Below are 27,180 nucleotides of genomic sequence, written 5' to 3' on the forward strand. Positions count from 1 at the left end.
CTGCAAGAATTCTTCCCTGCACTGCCCTGGCACAATCCAGTTATTTCCCTTAAACAACATTCCCTGTTTTACTTCTATGTCTGCAGCTCCCAGACTTCCCGTCTATCTTGTCCCTAATCACTGCTCTAAGATCTGCATCCCGTAGCTGAGCCTGTTTTAAATCAGGCGGCAATGGTACTTCTTTGGGCCCCTCTCTGCCTGTTACAGCCATGATCTGTCCACAATGTTATAGGTCCCAAGGTGTCCCTTCTCCTGACCCTGTTTTGACCAGTGTGTCAGTTTTTTCATTCCCTTTCCACTTGGGCTCTGTCTTAGAGTGTGCTTTGACCTTTTGGATGTAGTAATCCTTCTGGTCCCTACCCGTGACGTCCAAAATGACTTTTAACAACGGAGCCGTCACCAACAGCTTTCCGTCTAAGGATTTAAACCCTCACCTAGCTCATATGGCTAAATACTCTGTATAGGAGTTACAAGTGAACATGGAGTCCGAACATATCGTATAGGGAGTTGGGAATTCGTTCGGGTGTGTGACTACATAGAAAGTTCTGACGGGACTGGACAGGTTAGATGCAGGAAGAATGTTCCCGATGTTGGGGAAGTCCGAATCAGGGGACACAGTCTAAGGATAAGGGGTAGGCCGTTTAGGACTGAGATGAGAAGAAACTTCTTCACTCAGAGAGTTGTTAATCTGTGGAATTCCCTACCGCAGAGAGTTGTTGATGCCAGTTCATTCGATATATTCAAGAGGGAGTTAGATATGGCCCTTACAGCTAAAGGGATCAAGGGGTATGGAGAGAAAGCAGGAAAGGGGTACTGAGGTGAATGATCAGCCATGATCTTATTGAGTGGTGGTGCAGGCTCGAAGGGCCGAATGGCCTACTCTGCACCTATTTTCTATATTTCTATGTACGCAATCGCTGCTAGCTCGGCTTGCTGCGCACTTAAAGTGTTGGGGAGTTTTATGGTCTTTTCGATCCTTGCATCTAGATCGTAAATCCCACAGCCTATCTTTCTCTCTCCGTTAGTCACTGAGCTGCACACATCATAGATGTCCCTGCCTGTCGGGTGTTCTCTGCTCGGAATCCCACATCTATATCCCATACTCCTTCCACTGAGCTGCTCCCGGATAAACCAGGTTCAGGGCTAGCTTTGGTTCTTCTAGCCTCTCGATCTTCAGGTCTAACTGAGTAAGCAACAATGTCCAGCGGGCAATCCTCTTACTGCTCACAGTCCCATCTTTCATTTTACTGTCCAGTAACATCTGTGTCGGGTCGTGACACGTCAGCAAAATCACTGCAGCCAACCCTGTGAGTGCCCAAAAAGCTGCTAAAAGATGTCATTCGCAGTTTGAAAAGCTCTTTTCTACTTCGGTGAGAATTCGGGAGGTGTAGGCCACCAGTCTCAGCTTGCCAGAGTAACACTGCACTCAAACTGTCCCCAGTCGCTGCTACCTCCAGACTACAGTCCTGGCCTCCATTTACTGTTCCCAATGCTGGTGCTGTCTGTAACACCTCTTTTAACCAGATGAATGTTTCTTGACAATTCACTCCATTCCCACTCTACTCCTTTCCTAAGAAGCTGCATATCCTTCTATGAATTCCCTGCAGTAATCCTTTAGTCCCAGGAAAGACCTTACTGCCAGAAACGTCCTTAGGAATAGGTAGTTACTGGACTGTCTTTCTCTTAGCTCCGTCTATGGCTCTCTCTCCTGCCCTAATGGTCAAACCTAGAAACTGCACCTCCTCTTTGCCTATTTGAGCTTTCTTGGGATTTACTTTAAAACCTGCTTCTTTCAGCAATTGCAGTAATTCACTCACTGATGGCCCGTGGTCCTCCGCACTTTCGGAGAATAACAACAGGTTGTCCACATATTGGACCAACCAATTCGACTGACTAATACTTTGGTGAAAAATCGAGGGACTATTGTGAAACCCTTATGGAAGACATGTCCATGTACACTGCTGACCCTTAAAGGTAAAGGCAAATTTGTACTGGTCCTCTCATCTCAAAGGAATGGACCAAAACCCGTTTGAAATGTCTAGCACGGTGAAAGTTGTAGCGGCTGCAGGGATACTTCCTATCAAATCTGCTACTGTGGGCGCACAGGCTGGAACATTTTTATTCAGGACTTGGTAATCTACCGTGGCCCTCCATAGGTTATTGGGCTTCTTTACTGGCCATAGGGGTGAATTTACATGTGTGGCTATGGTCCTCAACACACCTTGATCCACCAGGGAATTTATAGCAGCTTCCAAATCCCTTTCTGCTTCCCAGGGAAAATGATACTGTTTCTGGGGCCGTGTCATTGGATCCCCATCTATCTTCATCTCTTCTCCCACAATCATGCTTGTGCGTGGCAAATGCATCTATATTTTCCCGTCCATACTCTTGATACCTGGCCGGAATGTTATCGACTAATCCTTCTAAGTCATAACTCCCTTTCGGCTTCATCGTGCAGGTACTGCCTTTATCTGTACTGTCCCTGGAAATCACTACGATCTCTCCCATCCTATCTGCATCGATGCCCCCCATAGACAATTGTTTTTCACTATAGCGTGGTGTGCCAACATATAGTCGACCCCGAGACCTCCCAAACCGGGCTGTTCCCACCCTGGTCAATCAAGTTCAGGAGCCTCAAGTAACAACTCCATTGTTGTTATGCACGAAGTCAGTTTTATGTCCTTGGCCACAAAATGTCCTTAATTGTCCAGCTTAACTCAAAAAGCTGGGATTAATTTTAGTTCATGGTCTATGTTTTTCTGAAGATTAGTAACCTTACAAAGTAAACATTTGAAATTCCACAATAAACGTGCATTTGAATTAGTGTAAAAGAGCTCAGTGCTTCCAGCATTCAACTTTATTATTCTCACCAGCCACATGTCTCTTTCTCCTTGTTTCTCACCAGGTCCGAGACTACTCAGGTACATACACAGTGAAGCTAATCCCATGCAGTTCAGCACCGAACCAGGAGTACAATCTGCCAATTGTCTGCAATCCGCGAGAACCCATTACATTCGATCTGGATATTCGATTCCAGCAGGTGTGATAGAATACTTGCAGACTTTTGTAGTTTCTTTAGTGTATAATATAATATTAAAATTATATAATATCATCATAATATTATATAATATCATTAATTAAAATAATTAATATAATAAATAATAAAACATAACCATGGCAGGACCTAATCGCTTCTGCTTGCTGCTCTATTCTTTGTAATAGGTGAGCGACCCTGTGGCTGCTGAGTTTAGCCTGAACACCCAGATGGTCCTACTGTCCAAGAGAGAGCTGTGGCTATCTGATGGCTCAATGGGATTTGGAGAAGGAACGGATGTTGCATTTTCAGAAGGTTTGCTCGCACATGCTACATATCTAGTGAGACCACCATAATGGGTTGGAATAGACCTCTACACACACGTGTACACGATTGGCACTGTCAGTGAAGAGATGTTTGTTTCTGATTAATGTCATCATCATCATAGACAGTCCCTCGAAATCGAGGAAGACTTGCTTCCACTCCAAAAGTGAGTTCTCAGATGACTGAACAGTCCAATATGGAAATTACAGTCTCTGTCACAGGTGGATCAGACAGTCACTGGAGGAAAGGATGGGTGGGGAGTCTGGTTTGCCACATACTCCTTCCGCTGTCTGTGCTTGTTTTCTGCATGCTCTTGGCGATGAGACTTGAGCTGCTTAGTGCCCTCCTGGATGCTCTTCCTCCACTTAGGGCGGTCTTTGGCCAGGGACTCCCAGATGTCGGTGGGGATGTTGCACTTTATCAAGGAGACTTTGAGGGTGTCCTTGAAACATTTCCTTTGCCCATCTGGGGCACGCTTGCCATGTAGGAGTTCAGAGTAGAGCGCTTGCTTTGCGATTCTTGTGTCGGGCATGCAAACAATGTGGCCTGCCCAACAAAGCAGGTCGAGTGTGGTCAGTGCTTCGATGCTTGGTATGCCTGATCAAGAACACTGACGTTGGTGCATCTGTCCTTCCAGGGGATTTGCAGGATTTTGCAGAGGCAGCGTTGGTGGTATTTCTCCAGCGATTTGAGGTGTCTACTGTATATGGTCAACGTCTCTGAGCCATACAGGAGGGCGGGTATCACTTCAGCCGTGTAGACCATAAGCTTGGTGCCAGATTTGAGGCCCTGATCTTCGCACACTCTCTTCCTCAGGCGGCCAAAGGTTGCGCTGGCACACTGGAGGCGGTGTTGAACCTCGTCGTCGATGTCTGCCCTTGCTGATAATAGGCTACCAAGGTATGGAAAGTGGTCCACATTGTCCAGTGCTGCGCCGTGGATCTTGATGACTGGGTGGCAGTGCTGTGTGGCGGAGTCAGATTGGTGGAGGACCTTTGTCTTACGGCTATTTAGTGTGCTTTCGTAAGCCTCGGTAAATATGTTGACGATGACTTGGAGTTCAGCCTCAGAATGTGCGCAGACGCAAGCGTCGTCCGCATACTGTTGTTCGACGACAGAGGCTGGGACGGTCTTGGAGGTGACAAAGGCTAAACAGATTTCCACTGGTTCTATAGTTTAGTTCCACTCCAGAAGGGAGGTTGTTGAGTGTGAGGTGAAACATTGCAGCGAGGAAGATCGAGATGAGGGTTGGGGCGATGACGCAGCCCTACTTGACCCCGGTCCGGACATTGATTGGGTCTTCCAGGTCGACCTCCCTACTACCGAGGTCACTCCAACTGGTCTCTCGTTCCCCACTGGCTGACTCAGCTGCTCCAACCGACCTCCGGCAATCTCAACGGCAATGAGCCTCCGACCAACTTCAACTACAGGTTTGGGCCTTACCTTCACTCCTCGCTCTTCCCACCGGCAACGTTCGGGCCTTCATCCCTACAGCGATGTTCGGGCCTTCAACTCTCCAATGACGTTCTGGCCTCCCCCTGGCCGCTGGCCCCACTTACCAGCGGAGTCTCTGTCGAACACGCGGTGTGCGCAATGGCTGTGGTTACTCTGACCTATTTGACCTCTCCTCCTTCCAGGAAGTGGACCGCTGACCATCTCAATACCTGCGCTCAGCCAGGCCTCGGTTTTCTCTGATTAATGTACTGGTACAGGGTGTATAGTGCTTGCAGTGCAAACTATTGTAGCAGACTCATCCATGCAGACCTAATTTGTTCTGTTTGTTGATGTCCTTTTGTAACTGAACAGATCAAGGGGTAGAAATTGCCCTCCGCCTGAAACGGGGCACACCTACTGTTCTTTTAAGTTTTTCTCCGCCCCATCAGCACTTGTCTTTTTTTTCTTTGTGCGGTGTTCCGGTCAAGTGCAGGGTGGAAGTGACCTCGCAGTGGGTCTGCCGCCCAGATCAGTCATCAATGGCGCGCTGATGATGTCAGCACGTTGCGGATGACGTCAAGTTGATGCGGACGTGTCGCATCATGCTAACATATCTCTTCCCTTCAGTTAACGAGGAGGGCTGCTGCGAACTCTGCAGATATTTTAGTTTGATTCACTGGGCCACCTGGGAGTGTTTCGGCTGGACTGGCGGCCTATCACCCAAGAAACCCTGTTGGCGGCCTGGCCGAACCCGGCAGTCAGCCGACAAAAAAAAACACGGCGGACTTGGCAGCGCGCCCTCCCCTTTAAGGGTGGCCATGCCGCCATTTTGCAAAAGCTGTCTGGAGCATCAGCCAGCGTTGAGGCCTCTCCCATGGGGCAATTTCAGGTAAGGGGCAATTTCCCGAGAGCAATTTCGTGAGGGGGTCCCCGCCAGTCAGAAAGGGGTCAGCCCATGCATACCACGGAGGGAAAATGGACAGAGCGGTCCCAGACATCGCTCCGCTCCTGAGGTAGAGCAATTTTTAAAATGGCGGCCCCTCCACTGAGAATCGGCGGCCATTCCGCGCCGCCCATGGCTGCCGCTTTCCAGTGGCCCGAAGCCTTATTCGGTGGAGCAATTTCGGCTCCTAGAACTTATTTTCATAACTAATAATGCCAGAGCTCCTCAGTTTGATGGTTATGCCATCTGCAAAAAAAGGTAGATAGTAAAAATGTTTTTATGGAGATCCTACATTGTATCGTGTTGAATGTTCACAGTAATGAGAGCGATTTGGAAAGCACGGTAGTCTATACTATGGAATGTTGGGGTGCACATTTCCCAAACAATGCCATGTCCAGAAGAGTTAGAAAAGTAAATTGAAGGGAGAATGAGCAACTGATCATCCAAATTAGACCCAGAGACGATTTAGAACTCCTTTTCCAAAAGTAGGTCAGTAATTCTCACTTGATCGCGCCAACTGTGACGAGGCTGGGGTCGGTGGGGGATGGCGACCTCGCTCCTGGCTCCAGCCCACACTGTGTGAAAAACCTTCCCTAGTTTAGGCTTGTTAAGCCCGCTCTGTGAGGTTCCCGGCCAACTAAAAGGAAGCGGATCTGATGACGCAGTTGATGACGCATCCTCAGCCGGTTTCCTTAAAGGGGCCATGTCCACATTGATTTTGGCAACTGTTCTTTAAGTGTTCTGCAGCATTGAGGTGCTGTAAACACTGACAAGCACTGCACAAAAATGCACAGCTGCACTCAGGCTCTCAGATGCTTATGGAGGGAGTCACAGCTTGCAGGGAGGCTCACTTCCCTTCCAATGTTCTGGGGAAGAGACCTCCCCAGGACACCAAAGCAGCCTGGTTACACAGGAAGGCACAAGCAGGGATGTTGTCAGGAGGAGCTGGCTGTAGTGGCGCAAACATTTCAATGATCTCAGTAGATCACGAAATGCTACTGCAAAGCCACACTCAACCTCATCCTGCTGTGCCACTCATCACATCCCAATCACTCTTCGTACCCTCCTCCTGCACATCCTTACACCAACTTACCTTGCAACTCCACCCATCCCTCTCTATCAATATTATCACATCCCCATCTCACGAGCCACACCTCACACTCACGCTCATCCTTGTCCAATCATACCAATGAGCAACACACAAGGGTAGGCACTTGGGTCCTTTAGCCAATGTTCATGTAGCATTTCTGCTAATGTGTTGTGAAACATTGATATCTTTATTTAACACTTTGCCTTTAGAAGTGGTTTTGTGAGTTGTAGTGAATGGTGAGACATAAGAGTACGCCCTACAATAGTGTTGAGTGTGAAAGGAATGGCTTGGGAATTTCAGGGATGTTTTACAGTGCTGGTGTGGGGTGGTACCCTTAATATAGGTCCACCTAGTGGACTACTGCTCCACCTAGTAGACTACTTTGGAATGCAACTACTCATGTAAATACAATAAAAGCATCATGTGACAAGGTCACCTGACAAGTTCCTGTAGAGCCATCTTGTATGTGTGTGTTTGTGATGTCGTAAATAATGTATCACATTGGCGAGGAGGATGAGATAATCGGATTCCCAAGCTGAAATTTTTGTTGGTGGATGTTCTAGCCAAACAACAGAGAGACTTTGAGAGGTTCTTTGTTTTGCAGCACAGCTAAAAATCCAAGGTAAATTACAAGAACACATGGCTGAACTGTCAACATTGTCAGAGTCCAGATGGCTGAGCCAATCAGAATAATAGGGTGCTTGGGTGAGTACCATCGTGACCGATAGACTTTTGGAGCATATGTGGAGTGGCTAGAAATGCTTTTCACCACGAATAGTATCGTTGAAGTCCCCGATGATGAAAACCATAACCGGGAGGTGTTAGAAAGAAAACGGACTAGTTTCCTGACTGAAGCAGGCCCCGAGGTGAATGAAACCCTGAAAAATTTGCTTGCTCCCATCAAGCCAGAGGACACGCTACTGATGGAGATTCTAACAGCACTACAGACCTGCGCCCCTGGAAATTGCTGAAAGTTATAGGTTATGGAACAAAAAATCAGTTAAATGGCCAGAATATCAGTGAATAAATTGAAACTTTCAGGACCGAGCATTGCATGATCGCTTTGTTTGTGAGATGAAAAATGAAGCAATCAGAAGGAAGTTGTTGACAACCTCTAACTTGACTTTTGATTTAGCTTGTCAGACAGTTATGTCAATGGATATGGCCGACCAATACTCCCAGTCTTCAAACAACTGAGGTGAATTGGCTTCAGGTTAAAAGTAAGAGGCAGTTGGGCCCCAAGGCCTCAGCAACTGGCCACGGTAACAATACATTGAAGTCATGTTATCAGTGTCTGGGACAAAGCCGCACTCAAAACTGTCCATATGTAAAGGCAGAGTGTTTCTTCTACAAGAAAACAGTGCATCTTGCGAAAGCATGCCGACTGAAGAGTAAACCGATGTTCAAAGCTAGAAGTAGTAATCGCCAGAGAGTACATAGCATTGAACAGAAGCAACAGGACGAGGAGGTTCTGGAGATACACGTGATCAGGAGCATGAGGGTATCTAACCGCGATTTGCAAAGTATCGTCATCCAAGTAGATGTTGCAGGAAGCAGGATACCCATGGAAATTGACATGGGTGCATCCGTGAGCATAGTACCGGAATCGCTATATCTCGACAACTTGAGTGATTTTCCACTGGAGAAGTCGAAGATAGAGCTGCGAGACTACTCAGGAGAACAAATCCCTGGGATAGGACATATCACCATACTGGAGAAATATAAGGTTCAGTTTCAGAGCTTGTAGTGGCAGGAGACAAGCCTGCCTTAATAGGTAGAAATTGGTTGGGATCACTGAAGCTGGACTGGAATGAGATTTTTCGTGTTGAAACGAGATTTGCATCGAAGGATGATGTCATCAAGCAATATCCGAAGGAGTTCCGCGAAACAGGCAGTCTGATCCAAGGATTCAAGGCGAGTGTCAGAGCACAGAAGGACGTTAGACCAATTTACTACAAGCCATGTCTCGTACCATACGCACTTAAGGAGAAAGTTGAGCAAGAACTCAAAAGACTAGAGACTGAGGACATTATTTTTTAAGGTAGAAGAAGTGTTCTGTTTTTCATACATTGATGAACTGCCAGTCACAGCTGAAGAGATTAGTAGAGCAACCAAACGTGACCCAGTTATGTCAAAGGTGTATGATTACATAGCAAATGGCTGGCCAAACCAGGTATTAGAGGAAGATATTCATCCACACTTCGTTCTTACGAATAAATTATTAGTGGATAAAGATTGTATCGTGCGGGGTGCAAGAGTAGTTATTCCAAATAGGGTCAGGTCCAAATTGTTAGGAGATCTTCATGACCAGCACCTGGGAATGTGCTTGACCAAGAGTTTTGCTTATGTTGGCCAAGTCTAGATAAAAATATCGGGGCTGAAATTCACCCCCGCCCGAAACGGGTCGCACCTTCCGCTCCTGAAGTGTTTTTTTCCGCCGCGTCAATGAGGTCGCCTCTTTCAGTAAATTCAGCTCTATGGGCTAGACTTTCCACTTTTTTGCAAAGATACCACCCACTTAACATCCATTTTAATGCTGAGATGAGCTATAACATCCAGATATCGCCCATTTAGTAACAAAATGAAACTAATGGCCATGTTTCGATCACATCACCCAGCGTTACTTTCGGCATGTACTTAACGCCAAGAAATAATAATACCGCCCACCCATTTTTTTTCGGCGTAAACATCAGAATGGGCGAAACTAACGCCCATAATATCGTCGGGCGTTACTTTCGGCATGTAGTTAACGCTGAGAATTAATAATACCGCCTGCCCACTTTTTTTTGCTGTCAAGATCAGAATGGGCGAAACTAATGCCCATAATATCGCCGAGCATTACTTTTGGTGCCTCGCCCACATAACGCCGAAAATATCACTCGCCGAAAAACCCGCTGAGAAAAAGTTGCTCTTACCTGAACTAAACCCAGCGGTATGGACACCATTTTGTAAATCGGAGGTCAGTTCATATAAAGGCTGCTTCAACTTCTGGAGAGTTTTGATATACTCTGGAGGTCTTTTAAGGTGATTTGAACATCTGAACAAACATCTTATCATACTGTGGACGATTTGAATTTATTTTAGGTGTTTTAGTCGGTAAATTTATTGTTTGTGAACAATAGGTATAACACTGATTGTGATTGTAATGGGGCCTGTAATTTCTCAGCCTGTCTTGATGACTATCCACATGCTGCGGACTAGAGATGGCAGAAGGTTTATTCAACAACATTATGTGCCCAATCAAAGAGGTAGCAGACTACTGAGGAGGACGAGACCTTACACCCCATGCACTTATAGGGAGAAGCGGTCTTATAAAACGTGCCTTAAAAGACTGCGCTTCCGGAAAGAGGTTATCAGTGAGATATGCCAAGTCATCAGGGGAGATGTGCAGCCTGCCAGTGCCATCAGACCGCACTGTCTGTTGAGGTCAGGGTCACTGTGGCACTTTCCTTCCACACATCGGGTTCCTTTCAGGCCTCAGCTGGCGACATTTGTGTTATATCTCAGCATGCCATACACCCTTTATGCAGGCAGGATGGACTTTTATCAGCTTCCCTATGACCAGGGAGGCACAGACTGAGAGGACTCTAGGATTCATCAGAATTGCAAACTTCCCAAGGTGCAGGGAGCAATAGACTGTACGCACATCGCCAAGCGGGCACCTTTTCAGAATGCAGAGGTTTTTCAGAACCGCAAGGGATTCCACTCCCTGAATGTGCAACTCGTTGTCGACCACCAGCAAATGATAATGACAGTCAATGCAAAATTTCCGGGCAGAATCCATGATGCTCACATCCTGTGTGAGAGCGTTGTATCTGACATGTTTACCAGTCAGCCACAAGGTTAATGCTGAATGCTTGGTGACAAAGGATATGGCTTCGCCACCTGGCTGACGACCCCCCTGCATAACACCCAGACAGAAGCCGAGAAGCGATACAACGAGAGCTGCAGAGCCACACGCAATATCATTGAGAATACCATTGGAGTGCATAAGCAGCGCTTTAGATGCCTGGACCACTCAGGAGGCGAGTTACAATACCACTCTGAGCAGGTAGCTCAATTTGTGGTGCTGAAATGCATGCACAACTTGGCTATCAGGAACGAACAAAAATTGCCAGAAGGGACTGCTGGTCCACCTCAGGAGAGAGAGGAAGAGGCAGATGAGGAGATGGATGCTGACCTCGGGACTGACAATCAGGCTGACGGTGAAACCATGTCCCCCCCCCCCCCTCTAGACACAGGAAAGGACCCGTGGTGGCTACATAGCTGCAAGACTCTTATGTCAGCAGCTCATAAATGAGCGCTTTGCTTGAAATAATGTTGGTCGTATTGACAAAGCTGCAACACTGCTGTGTCTGCAGCTCATACATGAATGGTGTGCATTAATTTGGTGACAGTTAAAGTTTAAGTTAATTCAAGTGATGTTGAATTATCCATTTTCATGTTAAGGAATCACCAGTGTGTAACGGTGCAGCTAGCTGAGACAATACGCAACAAGGTTATGTTAAATAAAAAACATTTAATGAGAACATTTATATAAAATCATAATTATAACTGTAAAAAACACCCCACCCCACAACAAATTTATAACATTTATATCATTCATTAAATGTTTAACACTTCCAACAACACTTCATAAACATAGAACACAAATGCAAAAAAACAAAGTACCCCCCTCCCCCAAACCTCCCAACAAAATAGCAGCAACATAAATTCTGTGACCAAGACAAAACCTGCGGCCATGCACCTCATTTTCCTTCCCCCCCCCCCCCCCCCCCACCACCACCCGGCTTCTCCTCCCCACCTCTACCCCTTCCCCTTCCCCTCCTAACTCCAAGCCGCCTGGCCAAGGAGCTCCTCAGGCACTGCTTCATTGGGGGGATGACGACAGAATCTGGTTGGACGGATACGGGAGAGTACAGTCCCGAGGTGGGAACGTGCTCCGAGCCGGAAGCAAGATCTTCCTCCTGGCTCTCATGTGTCATTGGCAATGGGGGATGTGGCAGCTTGGGGTCCAGTGCTATGCTCCGGGACCACTGGGAGGCTTCTGCCACCAGTGTTCTTGGCTATCACCTCCAGTGCCTCCGCCATCCACGACACATACTCGCTCATGGTGGTGGACATGCTGGCCAGCTGGTAGGACATGCCCCCCATTGTCTGTAGGATCTTCTGACCTGCATCAACATGTCCCCGCTCAGATCTGCCAATCGTGGAGCAGACCTGCTGCGTCGAACCAACCTCCGCATGGTCGGTGCCGTCCTGGAGACACCTCGGGTGCCCTGCGGCAAGGTGCTTGGGCCTTGTACCTCCACGGTGGAGGAGGGAATGGACACGTGAGCACTAGATGTCATGGGTGTCGACTGCATTATGGAGCTTGGCGATGCAGACTCCTCAAAGTCCGCATTCTCATCCGTGGCGAAGGCACCCTGCAGTTTCACGGGCGAGAATCGGGGCTCCTCAGCACCAGATGCACGATTGTCCGGCGAGTCTGGTCCCACACCCACACCTTCTAGGCTCGGTGGTGTTGCATGGTGCTGCGCTGCTGGCTGAGCTACAAAACACAAATGAGGTTTCGTGGGTGCTCGGGTCACAAGGTGATTCTATCCACGACAAAAGCACCATCGCTAACAAAATCATCACATTTCATGACCATCACTTAATTCTGCATGGCAATGATTCTCATGAGGCCATCATTATTTATATAATACTTTTATCAATCGTCTATCATATACTATTGGTCGGATATAAGTGGGTGTGACATCTATTGACTTTACCTCACGCAATGGTGTATACTTTACTCACGTGGCATCACATCTGGTTCTGCTGCTGCATGTGTGGCCGACCGTGGGTGGGTCCCCACTAGTGCCAGCACCCGCTCCTCGATGTCAGTGAGCTCGATGATGACTGGTGACCCGCCACCTGTTCGTCTCTGCTCGGCCCTATTCTTCAAAAGCTTCTTCTGTAAAAGGTAACACCAGCACAACATACATGAAATCATTGCGTGAGATCATTGCAAGGTATTGTCACAGAGACTGATACAACACATAACCAACAGATGTGATCATGATTATTTTGATAATTATCATTCTTTACCTAAAGACGTACATCGTAAACGCAGGCTTTGAGTGAAACATTCCTGGTATAAGTGCAAGACATCACATCTGATTTTAATCAATCATTACACTTACAATTCAAATTATATGAATATATAAGTACATGTAAATAAATGTAATACTTACTCTGGCGGATCCGACAAGGTCGTTCCAGCGCTTGCGGCACTGGTTGCCCTCACGCGCCTTGTTGGTCACCGACGAGACCACCTCGGCTATGTCAGCCCATATCTTCTGGTAGACCTTTGGGGTAGGCTTCCCACACCTAACCTGGGTCAATTGACCCCAGCGTGACTCCACCTCCTGCAGGAGGAATGCATTTGCCTCATAGGTGAATCTCCTCACTCGTTTGTGTTCTCCCAATTGTTCCTCTCCAACCTCACTGCTTTTGCCAGCGTCCTCAATCTCCACAGCTTGCTGTGTTGCCTCCTCCATTCCTTCCATTTGAAATTTTTTTTTTTCACCAAAAACTTGGTGGGAACAACGTTCTTTGTGCTCAGCAGTCTTTTTGCAGCTGGTAACTCTCCCTCCTACCTCCCACAACAGCCAAACAAGCACACAACACACCAAAACAAGCTTTCACTTCCTCTCTGCTCCCTCTCTCTCCTCTTCTGTGCATGTACCTCTGACCTCCTGAAATGCGGGAAATGACCGTTGCCATGCCGTTGCTATGGACGCTGACACTTTACGGCAGAAGGTCATAAAATTTAACACTTACACCCATTTCAGATCGCTCGCGGTAATGCCCGTTTTATAAAATGGAAAGTTGGGGTTTTGAAAATGGCCGATAATCCGACGATCACAAAACCGATATTTATCGCCAACGCTGAAAATAACGCCCATTTTTGGGCGATTGCACAAAAGTGGAACGTCTAGCCCTTTACCTTTTTTATCAAGTAGACCAGAAGTCGGTCATAATGTGGGCAGAAGTCGGGTGGTAAGCAGCAGATCGCCAACAAGGGGGGTGGAAATGGAGGCAGGACAGAGTCACTGCTGCTGTCAATCATTAACTTAAAGGGGAGAGCCTTCGGCATTTTAAAACTTTGGTCCACTGGGCCACCAGGGAGGGTTTTAGCCAGGCCGGCAGCCAAGAGGGGGTGCCAGGCTGCCTGTTGGCGGTCCGGCTGAGCCCGGGGGTATAATTGTCAGCCCAACCTGGCAGTCAGCTGACAAAAAAAAATATGGCGGCCGTGGCAGTGCACCCTCCCCTTGAAAGGCCACTGTGCTGCCATAGCTCACACACTGAAAGCAAGGTGCACCGACAGAAAAAGCTGTCGGGGGCACCGCACGGTGGATCAAAGAGTTTTGGAGCTAAATTTCGCTGGAGGTACGAAAGATCGGCAATGCGCTCTTTAATGCCGCACTTAGGATGGGTTGGCAACAGCGGAGCGAAAGTGGAGACCGCCGGAAAAACCCCCAAGGTGAATTTCGCTGCCGGCGGCCATTCGACCACAAATCGTCGGCCACTGGACTCCGCTGCTTGGTTGCCGCTTTCTGGCGGTAAGTGGTCTTTTCAGGAGGCTGCATTTCGGCCCCATAGAGTTCATCATTAGTCAGTGTACAGCATGTCAATCGGTAAGCAAGAAACCAACATCAGTATCATTACCGCCATGGAAATGGCCTCCCAGAGTGTGGTAATGGTTACGTGTAGATTTTGCTGAGCTAGAAGGACAACAATTGTTCATTGTGATTGATAGCCATTTGATGTGGGTAGAGGTGTTTCCAATGCAGAAAAGAACAAGAAGTAAAACACTAGACAATTTGCGAAGATTGTTTTCTTCATATGGTCTCCCCAAAGAAATTGTGGCTGCAATCTTGTCCAGAAGAATTTGCACAGTTAATGAGCAGAAATGGTGTGAAACATACCAAGGTTCCACTGTACCACCCTGCTACAAATGCTGTAGCAGAGCGCACAGTAGAAATTGTAAAACATGCTCTCATCAAACAAATGTTAGATCCAAATCCAAAGAAACAGTAGTTGTTGTTGGACCACAAATTAGCAAATTTTAGAATTATTTATTGTAATACTCTTCCTACAATTACTGGTACCAGCAGAGTGGTTTTTCAAACGACAGCCACAAACCAGGTTCTCGTCGTTGAAGCCAAACTTGGCACAGTCAGTAGAAGAGAAACAATTACAGTAGAAAGAGAATCATGATCGAGGTAGAGTAAGAGAGAGAAATGTGAAATTGAATCGGAAAGTTAGAGTGAAGAACCATCACCATAAATGGTTAAAGTGATTACCAGGAAGAGTAGTGAAGATATCTGGTCCTCGCACATATTTGGTCAAGATGTTTGATCACGGAAAGGTTAGGTTTGTTCACATATATCATATTTTACCTGCAGAGGTGGAAGGATTTGAAAGTTGAAATGATTTGATTATTTCTGATGAGTCAGATAGTCTTATTACAAGTAGAGTACCAGTAGCAAATCCTACATCAGATGTGCCAGAAACAAGTCCACGAGAAAGTCAGAATTTAAGTTTGAGTTTGAGTCAGGCAGACAAACTGACTGAAGTTCCAAGAGTTCAAATGTAGATCAAGGGCATCCCTTGGAGAAAAACTCTCCTCAGGCTCAGCCTAGAGTCGAAATTCAACACCCTGTTTGGAAAGTTCTGTTCGAGAGCGAAGTTATCCGCTTCAAAACAGAATACCACTGGTTACGTTTGATTTGTAAATATGGCAAAATAAGTCCATATCTTTTGTTGTGTATAACCATGCAAGTTATGTATGATTATTTTGTTATAATTACTTCTTCATTAAGGAGGGAGAAGTGTAATACAGCTCCACTTCTCCACCTAGTGGACTACTGTGGTAATGCAACTATTCATGTAAATACAATGAAAGCATCATGTGACAGGGTCACCTGACAAGTTCCTGTAGAGCCATCTTGTATGTGTGTGTTTGTAATGTTCACAGTACCAACCTGGTACATCATGTGGCAGCCAGCGTGTACAGCATCAAGTGAAGTAAATGTGGCCATGGTGAGGCCATCCCTGGCGTCCTGGGAGCAATGTGGTCAGAAACATTGAAACATAGAAAATAGGTGCAGGAGCAGGCCATTCAGCCCTTTGAGCTGCACTGCCATTCAATATATCATGGCTGATCATGCAACTTCAGTACCCCACCCCTGCCTTCTCTCCATACCCACTGATCCCTTTAGCTGTAAGGGCCACATCTAACTCCCTTTTGAATATGTCCAACGAACTGAACTCAACAACTCAGGTGCTGATGCCGTGTTCTGTGCAGCATCAGTTGATTGTGGCGAAGTTTGGCATTGTTGGTAGTGATGCTGGTGTGTTTAGTGATGATGGTATTGGGGCTGATCATGGTGGAATTTTGAGGACTACGATGAGATTTTCTCAAAGGCACCGATGCTGATGGAATAGATGGCAGCTGAAGTCAATGGTGAGAGAGATTGCTCCAAGGAGGTGACAGTGGATAGAGAGTTCACTGCAAACACTTCCAAACTGCATACAGCTCAAAAGTGTCTTCCAAATCCTGAAGGCTTCAGCTTCTGAGATTGGAAAGTGAACAACTGTGAAATGGTAGCTTTTATACCACTTCTGCAGCTGTCAACTAGCCAAAGCAATGGAGAGTCATTGAGAACCCGGCACAATTACCTGACTTGAAGCCCGAGCGATGGGAAGCTCCTAAAAAGTTGGAAAAATGGTAAGTACCTGGTAAAAATTATTTTAAACTACATTTAAAGTACCTCTTAATGACATTAATTGGCTGGCCCGCCGCTTGGTGTCGGATTTGGGAACTGCAGCCAGACCCGGCACTTTGGAAACTGACAAGGAGCTAGGTTCAGAACAGGATCCCGCCGCGCTGTCAATCACAGCCATTTTGACAACGGGCCCATCTCCGAACCCGCACACGCAGGGCTAGTAAAATTCCGGCCTGTATGTGCTGAAGGTAGGCCAGGATCGACAGAAAATATCTAAAAATGGAGGAAGTGTTACCTCACGTAAAAGGGATCTGCAAAGAGAATCCGGAAGGATAGCAGTATCAATGTTCCATGGTGTCCCAACTAACATGCTAGAGTGGAACCCTAATAATCTCCATTCTAAATCATAACATTGCAGCTGGTGTGAGATGCCAGATTGCAGAGATTTGAATCTTCATCCACCTTCATATGGAAAGGGGCTCAGTGTTTCAATATCATCGACTGCATGTTCTGTTCTTCAGCAGCCCATAGACACCCAACAGTATAGACTGAATCAAAAACACTTTTTTGCTGGGGATGGGAGGAGACAGTGTTAATCCAGAAAACAGTTAGCATTCACATCTGACAGAATTAACCCAGATAAAACACCTGGCACAACCAAAGTGAGGCCATATTACTCAGTTCTAACTGGTGGTTCACCAGATTGGGGTTTTTTAAGGGACCTGAAGTTATGTTGTTAAAATACTTAAAAACTGAGCAGTGAGGTTCGGATAAAATTGTGCAAGACAATGGTTAGAACACTGTGCAGTTTTGGCACCCATTTCAGAAAGCACATTATCTCAGTGGATATCTTTATATAATTATATATCTACTTCAGCTTCAATTCTTTATTGAACTTACTTTCTAAAAGAGGCAATAGTCTCTGTCGCAACCATTCCCTGTGCAAAGGATACTATCAGGAATGAGATGCAGTGCTGTGGGGAGAGAGTGGGGCAGCAGGATAAGTTTTGGATTGCTCTAGCAATGAGCTGGCACAGACACAATGGGCTGAAAGCCTTGTGTGCTGTAAGCATCAACAAATATTTTATACAAAAACAAATTACTGCGGATGCTGGAATCTGGAATAAAAACAGAAAATGCTGGAAATCTCAGTGAGTCAGGCAGCATTTGTGGAGAGAAAGCAGAGTTAACATTTTGGGTCAATGACCCTTTGTCAGAACTGGAGTGTTCAGAAAGAACACATTCTAAAGAAGCACTGAAAGGGGGAGGGGAAGAAAGAACAAAAGGGAAGGTCTGTGATAGGGTGGAAGACAGGAGAGATTAGAGAGACAAAAGGAATGATGGGCCGAATTGAAATGGTAATGCCAGGAGTTAGAAAAACATTTGTCAAGATACAGTGTGAATGGCAGAATAATGACCAGCTGCCATTAGAGACAAGGAAAAAAAAAGAAACGCGCTTGCGGGAGGAAGGGAGTGTGAAGAGAGCCAAAGATTTTTGATACAGATATAAAATGAAGATATTTTATTCTCATCCTAATGTCTTTTGTGACCTTTCTATTCAGGTTCTCTCATCTATGGACGTGTTATGGTGGACCCAGTCCAGAACTTGGGAGATTCTTTCATCTGCAACATTGAGAAGGTTTTCCTATGCACCGGTGCGGATGGATACGTTCCCAAATACAGTCCAACAAATAATGAATTTGGTTGTCTGGCTGACTCCTCATCTTTATTGTACAGGTTCAAGATTCTGGTATGTTGGATTCTGTCAGCTATAGGGAAGAAGAATGGAAATGTAATTAAAGTTGCTTATTAACAAATTAGCCATACATCAACACAAATTATCCTTTTCTCCTCAGGACAAAGCTCAGCCCGAGTCCCAAGCCCCAGTCTTTGGTAATGTTCGCTTTGATGCCAGGCTGGCTATTGATGTGCCAAATGCATTACCACTTGTGAAGCAGCCAGGGTCTGATGGTTTTAGTCTTGCTTCTGCTCCACTTTTCCAGGTGAGTGTTTGACATTAGCTCCCGCATTCCTGCTGGGCTTTTGTTTTCTTTTATCCAGCTGAATGGCGTTTGTTAAGAATGTGAGGTTAGACAATTTGTAATGGTTTATATTGGCAAGTTATTCCAACGTATCTGAATAGAAATGGTCCTCTTTTCCTGTTTTGTTCTGTTCGTATCCCTTAAAATGCATCTTGTAAAAAAGACCAATTGAAGGAACTTTGCACTGATGCAACATGTTGGAAGCAATAGTGTGTTATGCTGTGTCATGGAGGAGTTCAAGTTTGTTGCAACTAACCCCACACACTGGGCTGTATTTTCATGAGAGAGGCGGGTTGGGGGCGGGCGGACTCTGATATGGGCACGAAACCTGAGGGAGCGGGTTTCCCGCAGGTCCTGCCGACTTTTGACGACTGGGCCTGATTTGCATCTGAAGTCTCTGTTTACCATCTGCAGCCAGTTGGAGAGGCTGGCTGGATCCAGGCAGGTAAACCTGTGGCACTAGACCGCACAGAGGAGGGAGTGATCGGGTAGGGGCCGATGCCAGCCTCTGGAGGACTGGGTATGGGTGGGGAGAAGATTATAGATCGGGCTTCTGAAGGATCGGGGACAGCCTCATGATGATCGTGAGGGTGGGGGGAGTGCTCCTGGAAGGTAACGGAGGCCCTGTGAGGGTGTCTCCAAATGTGGGGGTTGAGCTAGGGACCATGGATCCAGGAGGTAGGTGTAAAGGCCTTTACCTCTGGGATGGAGCAGTTCTCACCTTGCTGTAACGGCCGGGTTTTACAAGGTGTTGAAAACCTGACCAGCTGTAGTTAAAAACAAAATGGAGGTTAAGAAAGTGGCTGTTGTAATATTTAAATTGATGTTGCGCCTCTTGGCAGTGGGTTGGCTGCCCGCCGCTGTCCTGCCTCCGTTAAAACTGAAGTGGGCGGATTGGAGGCGGATTCAGGTAGGGATTCTGATTTTTAACAATTTAACTAACCCACGCTCCAAACCTATCCACTTTTTTAGGTTAAAATTCCCCCACTGAGTCGCTGTACAGCGAGATGCCGAACGGTAAAGGCATCATCGAAGCTGCTCCCAAAAGGCGAATTATACAACCGGATTAGTGGTGACCAGGGAAATTATAAAGGGGTAGAGAACAAAATATAAATAGTATAACATTTACACAAGAAAAAACATTGCATTTAAAATAGTGCTATATTTCCTGATTGATGCAACAGATAATTCACAGTAACAAATTCAGAACAATCATAAAACCTGCCTGAGCATACCTGTGTAGTGTTAAACTATTTTGGGTTCATGTAGGTAATTGATAAACCTATTAATTTGATATATGTAAGATAATGCACAATGATGGACTGTCCATTCATAAAGGAGGTTAAAGATTTGGCTGTGATTATTGACCATTCACTGAAAACAAGCTTGCCTAAGCTAGAAAAAGCACTACAAGTGACACCAGGCCATATATCCCAGCCTGATAACCTGCAACATGGCAGTGCTACGGCCAGTGATCAGACCTCGGGTGGCCCAGTTGTGCGTTTTACATTGTTTTAGATTTAGACATCTATCATCAACAGAACACCGATGTTCCCAAGAGGATTCAGAAAAGAGTGAAAAAGATAAGAATGTAGATCTGTAAGAACATTCAAAGAACTGAACGTGTTCTTACTGGAGTGAAGAAGAGGGAGAGGAGAAGTGATTCAGATGTTTAAAAAGCTGAAATAGAGGACACAAGTAACAAAATGGACAGGCCTCAATTAAAAATAGAGATTGGGAGAATCTTTTACCCTGCAGTGCCGTGTGTATGTGAAATAGACCCCCAGCAATTAATGCAGCATGAACAACTTCTTTACGGAACAGTTGCAAAAGTATCTGTACTTAATCTGAGAGTAAGTACATACAGAGATGATAAAATGCTGTATGGAACACAGCGACTACAACCAGTCAGAAATTAATAATGCCAATTTAAGATTAGATAAAAATTCTGGGAGCTTTAGTTAACTAATTCTGTCTGCAGTAGGGAGAACCTTGCAGAAACTCCCTGCAACAGATTAAATGAGTCTATGATGGAAAAAATCTTGGAAGTCATGGGGGTCAGAACTTTCAACTTCGGCGAGGGTATAAAACGACCACACGTTACACGCCTGATTTTCAGCGTGGGCTACATAAAAGCTGATCAATCTGCTACCGTCTGTTTTACACCCCGTGAAAGTTGAAAATGTCTATGCCCAGGGTTCAGGTCCAAAGTGGCTGTTTCTTGGTCAAAGCTTACATTTTGCAAACGCTTATTAGTTATTTTATAAATGGATATTGAACATCTAACTTCACTCAATTTATAGTACAAATAAAGTTGCTTTAGCCAATCAAACTGTGCTTTTCTAATTCTCGTCCAGGTGGCTGCTGGCCGAGAGTGGTACATTCATGTTATTTACACAGTCCGTTCCAAAGAGAATGCCAATAGAGGAATCGGCAAGAGAAGCTTGGAGTTTCTGCACCATTCAGTGTCCTCCAAGCGAAGCGATTCCAACAGGGTGGGATTCAGTCGCAGCCGCCGATCAGCACCAAAGGAACCTGATGTTACCCAGGACATTGGAGCAGAGAATGGCAGAGGCACTAATCTCCAGCACATAGCACTGGACCGTGCCAATAAAATCAGCATCACCCAGAAAGACTACCTGCCCAGCGGTGAGCACTACCAGAAGCCATTTGTGCCCACCACCAGCAGGGAGTCTGAAGGCAGCATCCTTGTCATGGTGGGCGGAGCTGGGGGGCTGCTGTTCTTGGTCTGCATGGTCGCCATAATCTTCCTGTTGCTGAAATGCAGGAATCGCCACGCCAGTGGGAAGCAGTCGTCGAACAATAAACGTGCTGGCAGCAATGAGACAGTGACTACAGGACAAAGCTACAACAGCGACAGCTCAGAGGTCTAAGGGTGCCAGGAGTGGTCACTGCGACTGCATCTTGTACAAAGACTGGTTTAAAAAGAGAAATATTTCAGTGCCTTATCCCATAGTGCCTTGTCTCATCGCATAAACACTTGGAGCAGCAACAGGAAATGACTGTTTAATTTTTTTTCCTACAAGTTGGAACTTGAGGAAGGAAAACTGTAAAACTTTTGTCGAGATGCATCTGGCAACTGCAAGTGGCAGGGAATAAACATCTGAGCTTTGCATTTGAATTAGTTATTTATGTTTGAAAGGTAGCATCCTCTTATAGCGTGTGGCACTGTGAGATTGTACCCTCTGACTTTTTATACACATTTCTGTTGTTTGAAGCAAATGATACCCACTTGCTGGTGGGGCCGAGTGCCATCCCTTTTGACGCTGAATTGATGCCTTGAAACTTGTGGCACATTCTATGCCAGCAGCTTGGTACTCTTTTAAAGGGATTATAATGATTTCTGTTTCCTTTTGATTATTAAAATGTATCGTAATGCTTGTATTACTTGTACAGATTTTAGCTTGTTTTTATAATTATTTTACTTTAATACCTCTTTTTGGGCTAGCAGTGAATGCTTAGGATTATGTCTTGTAACGAAATGCAGGAGTGATGAGGTGAGGGAGAACACGAGAATAAGCTAACCAGTTGAAAACACACCCTGATAGGATTGAAGAATCGCAGTGTGTGATTCCTGTGTATGAATATTAAACTATTGTAAATTTATGTTTGTGACATCATATACCTCCTGATTTAGTGCCTATAGAGTACAAAGCAATGGGAATCATGCGAATATAACATTTGTTTAGGAATAGGAAGAGGCCATTTTGTCCAATAAGCCCTTCCCTTCGATACATTTTCTCATATCCCTCAACCTCTTACCACTCAATGCCACCTGTCAATCTTCTCACCATATCCCTCAATCACTTTCCTCTCAACCTCATCCACCCATCTCCTCGCCATATCGCTCAATCTTTTCCTTCTTCCAAAATGCATTTATATGCCTCTTGGACCCATTTATAACTTAAGCTTTAATGCCCCTCCAGATTTATTTTACTAATCTATTGCTCTTTGGGTGAAAATGAAAGTGTCAGTTGCTGCTCTTTGTGGAGCAGTACCTTTCTCACATTTCACTCCAGACACTCCGAGGATGCACACAGAGCTTTTCTCACTGTAGGTCCTTTAGAGCTGATTGTTTCAGAATGTTCTTAGCCACTATTTTTGTTCTCTTTTGTGGTTCTTTTGGTAATCTGAATTAAGTGCAGCTGCCTAATGCTGAGGATGTTTTAATTGTGCTTCTTTGTCCTTTCGCATGAATCCCATTCATGTTTTGATTTTTTTCTGACTGGAATATTGATTGAGCAGGTTGTTAAATTTCTCTACATGTGATGGTGCTTTTTAGTAGGAGCTTAAACCCCTGCTTTTATTGTGGAACCCTGAGTATAAACAACACTTGAATTACTTTGTTAATTATTACAGCTGTTGATCTGTACATTCAGTGAATGTACAGCACTTGTAACCTGTGTTAATTTAGAGGACGATGGACAATCGTATACACTCAGTTTGATGTTACGACATTATTACCTCAACATTATCCATTGTCACTTGACTAATGAGAACAGTAGGTTATGACTCTGGAAATCAGACAAGCTAAATGCATCCCACATTTCAGAAATAATTTGTGTTTTTCATAGAAAAATGGATGGTATCATGGAACGCGATCTCCATAACCAAACTTATTCAGTGACCTGAGCTTCAAAGCCTAGCTGTAAACAGATGAATTTGCAGAATCTGAACTCCAGAGCACTGGTAAAAATCCCAGAATCCTTTTTTAATAAAAAAACAGGATTTCACTTAATTCAGTCACTGTGAACCAGTGGCCCTAGAAATGGGGATCAATGCTGCAGCCTTAACTTTTATCTGAAGCTACGTTTTAACACAGGAACAGGGAAATACTGTACTGTCAAAGCCCATAGTTACAACCTCATGGTAACTGAATGTGAAAGTAGCTCATCTTATCCGGTTCTTGCCTCATTGAGACTTGGCTCCCTTTATTGATGTTAGCCAAGCTTTAGCCTGGATCAGGGAACATGTGACAATTATGTAAAAAATAAAAACTGCAAATGCTGAAAAACTGAAATAGAAACTCAAAACACTGGACATACAGAGCAGGGCAGTCAGCATTTGACAAAGAGCAGATACCAGAATGCAGGTGTTATCATGAACTCTGACTGTATACATTCTGATTCATGAAGTGAAGGTCTTTGCTGGATTTTTTAAAAGATCAATAATACAGTTGCTTTCATAAATAAGAACCTGCCTCATGCCTCTGTTTATTTGGGTAAATAATTGTAACTCAGATGTGCTGATATGTGCATTCCCACTCAGCGTTGTGGTCTCAGCCTCAGCTCCAAACCCTCTGCGAGAGTGTGAATCTTAAAGTGGCATTTCACCATAGAATAAAAAGCTGTAAAGTGGGTGCTGTGGCTTAGACAATTGCCATTCCAATTTTTGGGAGAGCACAGGTTTCCTTTGTCACAATTTTTTCATAATAAAGAACTTTGGGAGCTACATTTGTTATGGCCCATTTTAAGATGCTTAACTGTTGGCACGTTTCCAGCATGTGCCTGAACCAAGAGGCCCAAGGACCATCCAAAAGTGATCGTCAAGCCTCATTGTGATAATCGGGACAATCTGCCAGCACCTGTCGCACCTCCAGGGGGCGCTCACCCATGGAGCCTGACCCAATTTAGTTCACTTGCCTCGCCGACACCAGCCTTCAGGTATGCCTTGTGGTGGAGGACGAGCATGGGGTTTGCAGCAGCCTGCAGTTTTGCCGGGAATACCAAATCAAGCTAAGCATGAAAAGAAAAACATTAATTTTCGATGGCAGCCTCCAGCTGTCGCTTTGTAGATGGCTGGTTAGGCCGCTTGTAGACCAGGTCATTCTGAGAAGACCAGGCCCAGCGCCTGCTGCTCTCCGCACTGATGAATTCCATGGATGGGTCCTGAAACAGGCTCTGGACTTTCATTTACACATCGTAAAGGGGCCTGCGCTCATTTCAGTGACCGCTTAAATAAAAAAAGTCCCTGATTAATTTAACAGTGCCCAGGATGCACATGCAAAATGGATGCAACAATGTTGAATTTAGACCCTTTTCAACCTGAGTTATTTTTTAATACTTTTTTCCTTGAAGCTTTTTGCATAACGGTAGACAAGATAACATGGCACACAAATCAGGAGAAAATGAATGCAGTCACACACTAATTAAAAGCAATCCAAGCCACAAATGTGATAAAACAAAGCTGATAAGAGCATACGGCCTCATCCAAATGTAATGAAGTGGCCGATCAGTGTAGCAAGGACTCTAAGGTGACGTAAATTCCACAATTCCAGAAAAGTGCCAGCCCTGCAACTTTTCATAACACTTGCAGATCGTGAAGGGAGAAATTAACTAAAGGGAAAATAGAACAGGTCACTGAAACAAAAGTCATGTCTTAGAAATTTGATTGAATTTTTTGAGGAAGTCTCCAGGATAGCCGATGAGGGTAACCCGGTAGACATTGTCAGAAAGTTTTGGGTAAGGTAGCTCATAAGAGGCTTCTCTGCAAGATAGAATCTTGTGGAATTAATGGTAATTTGCTGCGATGGATTGAGAAATGGCTGAATGGCTGTAGACAGAAGGTTATAGTCAATGGATTTCACTGTGCTTGGAGTCTGGATATCAGTGGTGTTCTGCAGGGATTGGTGTTCGGACCTTTGCTATTTATTATTTTCATTAATGATCTAGACGTAGATGTTGTGGGAATGATCCACAAGTTTACGGACGATACCAAGATATGTGCGAGAGCTAGCACTATTGAGGATGTTCAACTACTGCAAGCAGATCTTGATGTGTTTGGCAAATGATGTATAACTTAGAAAAGTGAAGTGTTATGCATGTGGGCAGGTCAAATGCTCAACTTACATGCACTGTACAAACAACAGAATTGAAGCTCGTTCCGAAAGAAGGAGATCTGGGTGTTTTGGTGCATCACTCTAAAGATTCATGACTGATGCTGTGAAGCTATAGCTATATTTAAAAAAGGAGGCAGACAAAAAGCAGGAAACTATAAACCAGTTAGCCTAACATCTGTCGTTAGGAAAATGTTGGGAGTCCATTATTAAGGAAGCAGTAGCGGGCCATTTGGAAAAGCATAGTTCAATCAAGCAGAGTCAGCATGATTTTATGAAAGGGAAATCATGTTTGACAAATTTGCTGGAGTTCTTTGAGGATGTAACGAGCAAGGTGGATAAAGGAGAACTAGTGGATGTGGTGTATTTGGATTTCCAGAAGGCATTCAATAACGTACCACATAACAGGTTACTGCACAAGATAAAAGTTCACGGGGTTGGGGGTAATATGATAGAGGATTGGCTAACTAACAGAAAAGAGGGTCTGGATAAATGGGTCATTTTTCAGTGGGATGCCGCAGGAATCGGTGCTGGGTCCTCAACTATTTACAATCTATATTGATGACTTGGATGAAGGGACCGAGTGTAATGTAGCCAAGTTTGCTGATGACACAAAGATGGATGGGAAAGCAAATTGTGAGGAGGACACAAAAAATCTGCAAAGGGATATAGATAGGCTAAGTGAATGGGCAAAAATTTGGCAGAAGGGAGTATACTGTAGGAAAATGTAAGGTTATCCGTTTTGTCAGAAAAAATGAAGAAGCAAATTATAATTTAACTGGAGAAAAATTGCAAAGTGCTGCAGTACAGAGAGACCTGGGGGTCCTTGTGCATGAAACACAATGTTAGTATGCAGGTACAGCAAGTGATCAGTTGGCCTTTATTGCAAGAGGGATAGAGTACAAAAGCAGAGAAGTCCTGCTACAACTGTTCAGGGTATTGGTAAGGCCACACCTAGAGTACTGCATAAAGTTTTGGTCTCCGTATTTAAGGAAGGATATACTTGTTCAGAGAAGGTTCACTGGATTGATTCCGGAGATGAGGAGGTTGACTATTGAAAGGAGGTTGGGCCTATACTCATTGGAGTTCAGAAGAATGAGAGGTGATCTTATCGACACATATAAGATAATGAGGGGGCTGGACAAGGTGGATGCAGAGAGGATATTTCCACTCATAGGGGAAACTAAAACCAGGGGACATACTATGAGAATAAGGAGCCGCCCATTTAAAACTGAGATGAGGAGGAATTTCTTCTTTCAGAGGGTTGTAAATCTATGGAATTCTCTGCCCCAGAGAGCTGTGGAGGCTGGGTCATTGAATATATTTAAAGTGGAGTTAGATTTTTGAGCAATAAAGGAATAAAGAGTTATGGGGAGCGGGCAGGGAACTGGAGCTGAGTCCATGATCAGATCAGCCATGATCTTATTAAATGGCGGAGCAGGCTTGAGGGGCCAGATGGCCTACTCCTGCTCCTATTTCTTATGTTCCTATGTTCTTATGTAAACCAAACAGGATTTGTGTTCACAGGATGATTCACGATAAAACAACCTATACGATTTTGTTCTTGTACAAGGCCATGATTAGGCCAAAAGTGTGCTAATTCACAGTTTAAAAAACCTTAGTTACCCAGATAGGCTCAAAGAGCTGGGTCTGTATACACTCAAAAACTGTAGACTCG

General features: G+C 45.1%; 1 protein-coding gene across 3 annotated transcripts in view; it reads left to right on the top strand.

Annotated features, from left to right (window-relative positions):
• LOC139247335 (FRAS1-related extracellular matrix protein 2-like) overlaps positions 1–23,808 on the top strand; it is a 531,243-nt gene extending 507,435 nt beyond the window's left edge. Inside the window, exons 20-24 of one of the 3 annotated variants that reach the window (XM_070871607.1) lie at positions 2,906–3,040; positions 3,223–3,349; positions 18,167–18,354; positions 18,461–18,607; positions 21,004–23,808. In XM_070871607.1, coding sequence (XP_070727708.1) covers positions 2,906–3,040; positions 3,223–3,349; positions 18,167–18,354; positions 18,461–18,607; positions 21,004–21,540 — 1,134 coding nt within the window. In that variant the 3' untranslated portion in view covers positions 21,541–23,808. Of the gene's footprint in view, positions 1–2,905; positions 3,041–3,222; positions 3,350–18,166; positions 18,355–18,460; positions 18,608–20,969 lie in introns of those variants that run through there. The other 2 variants (XM_070871617.1, XM_070871627.1) reach the window with 2 other exon arrangements.
• Positions 23,809–27,180: the final 3,372 nt, after the last annotated feature.

The sequence above is a fragment of the Pristiophorus japonicus genome, chromosome 2 (assembly GCF_044704955.1).
Source record: "Pristiophorus japonicus isolate sPriJap1 chromosome 2, sPriJap1.hap1, whole genome shotgun sequence".
Classification (NCBI taxonomy): domain Eukaryota; kingdom Metazoa; phylum Chordata; class Chondrichthyes; family Pristiophoridae; genus Pristiophorus; species Pristiophorus japonicus.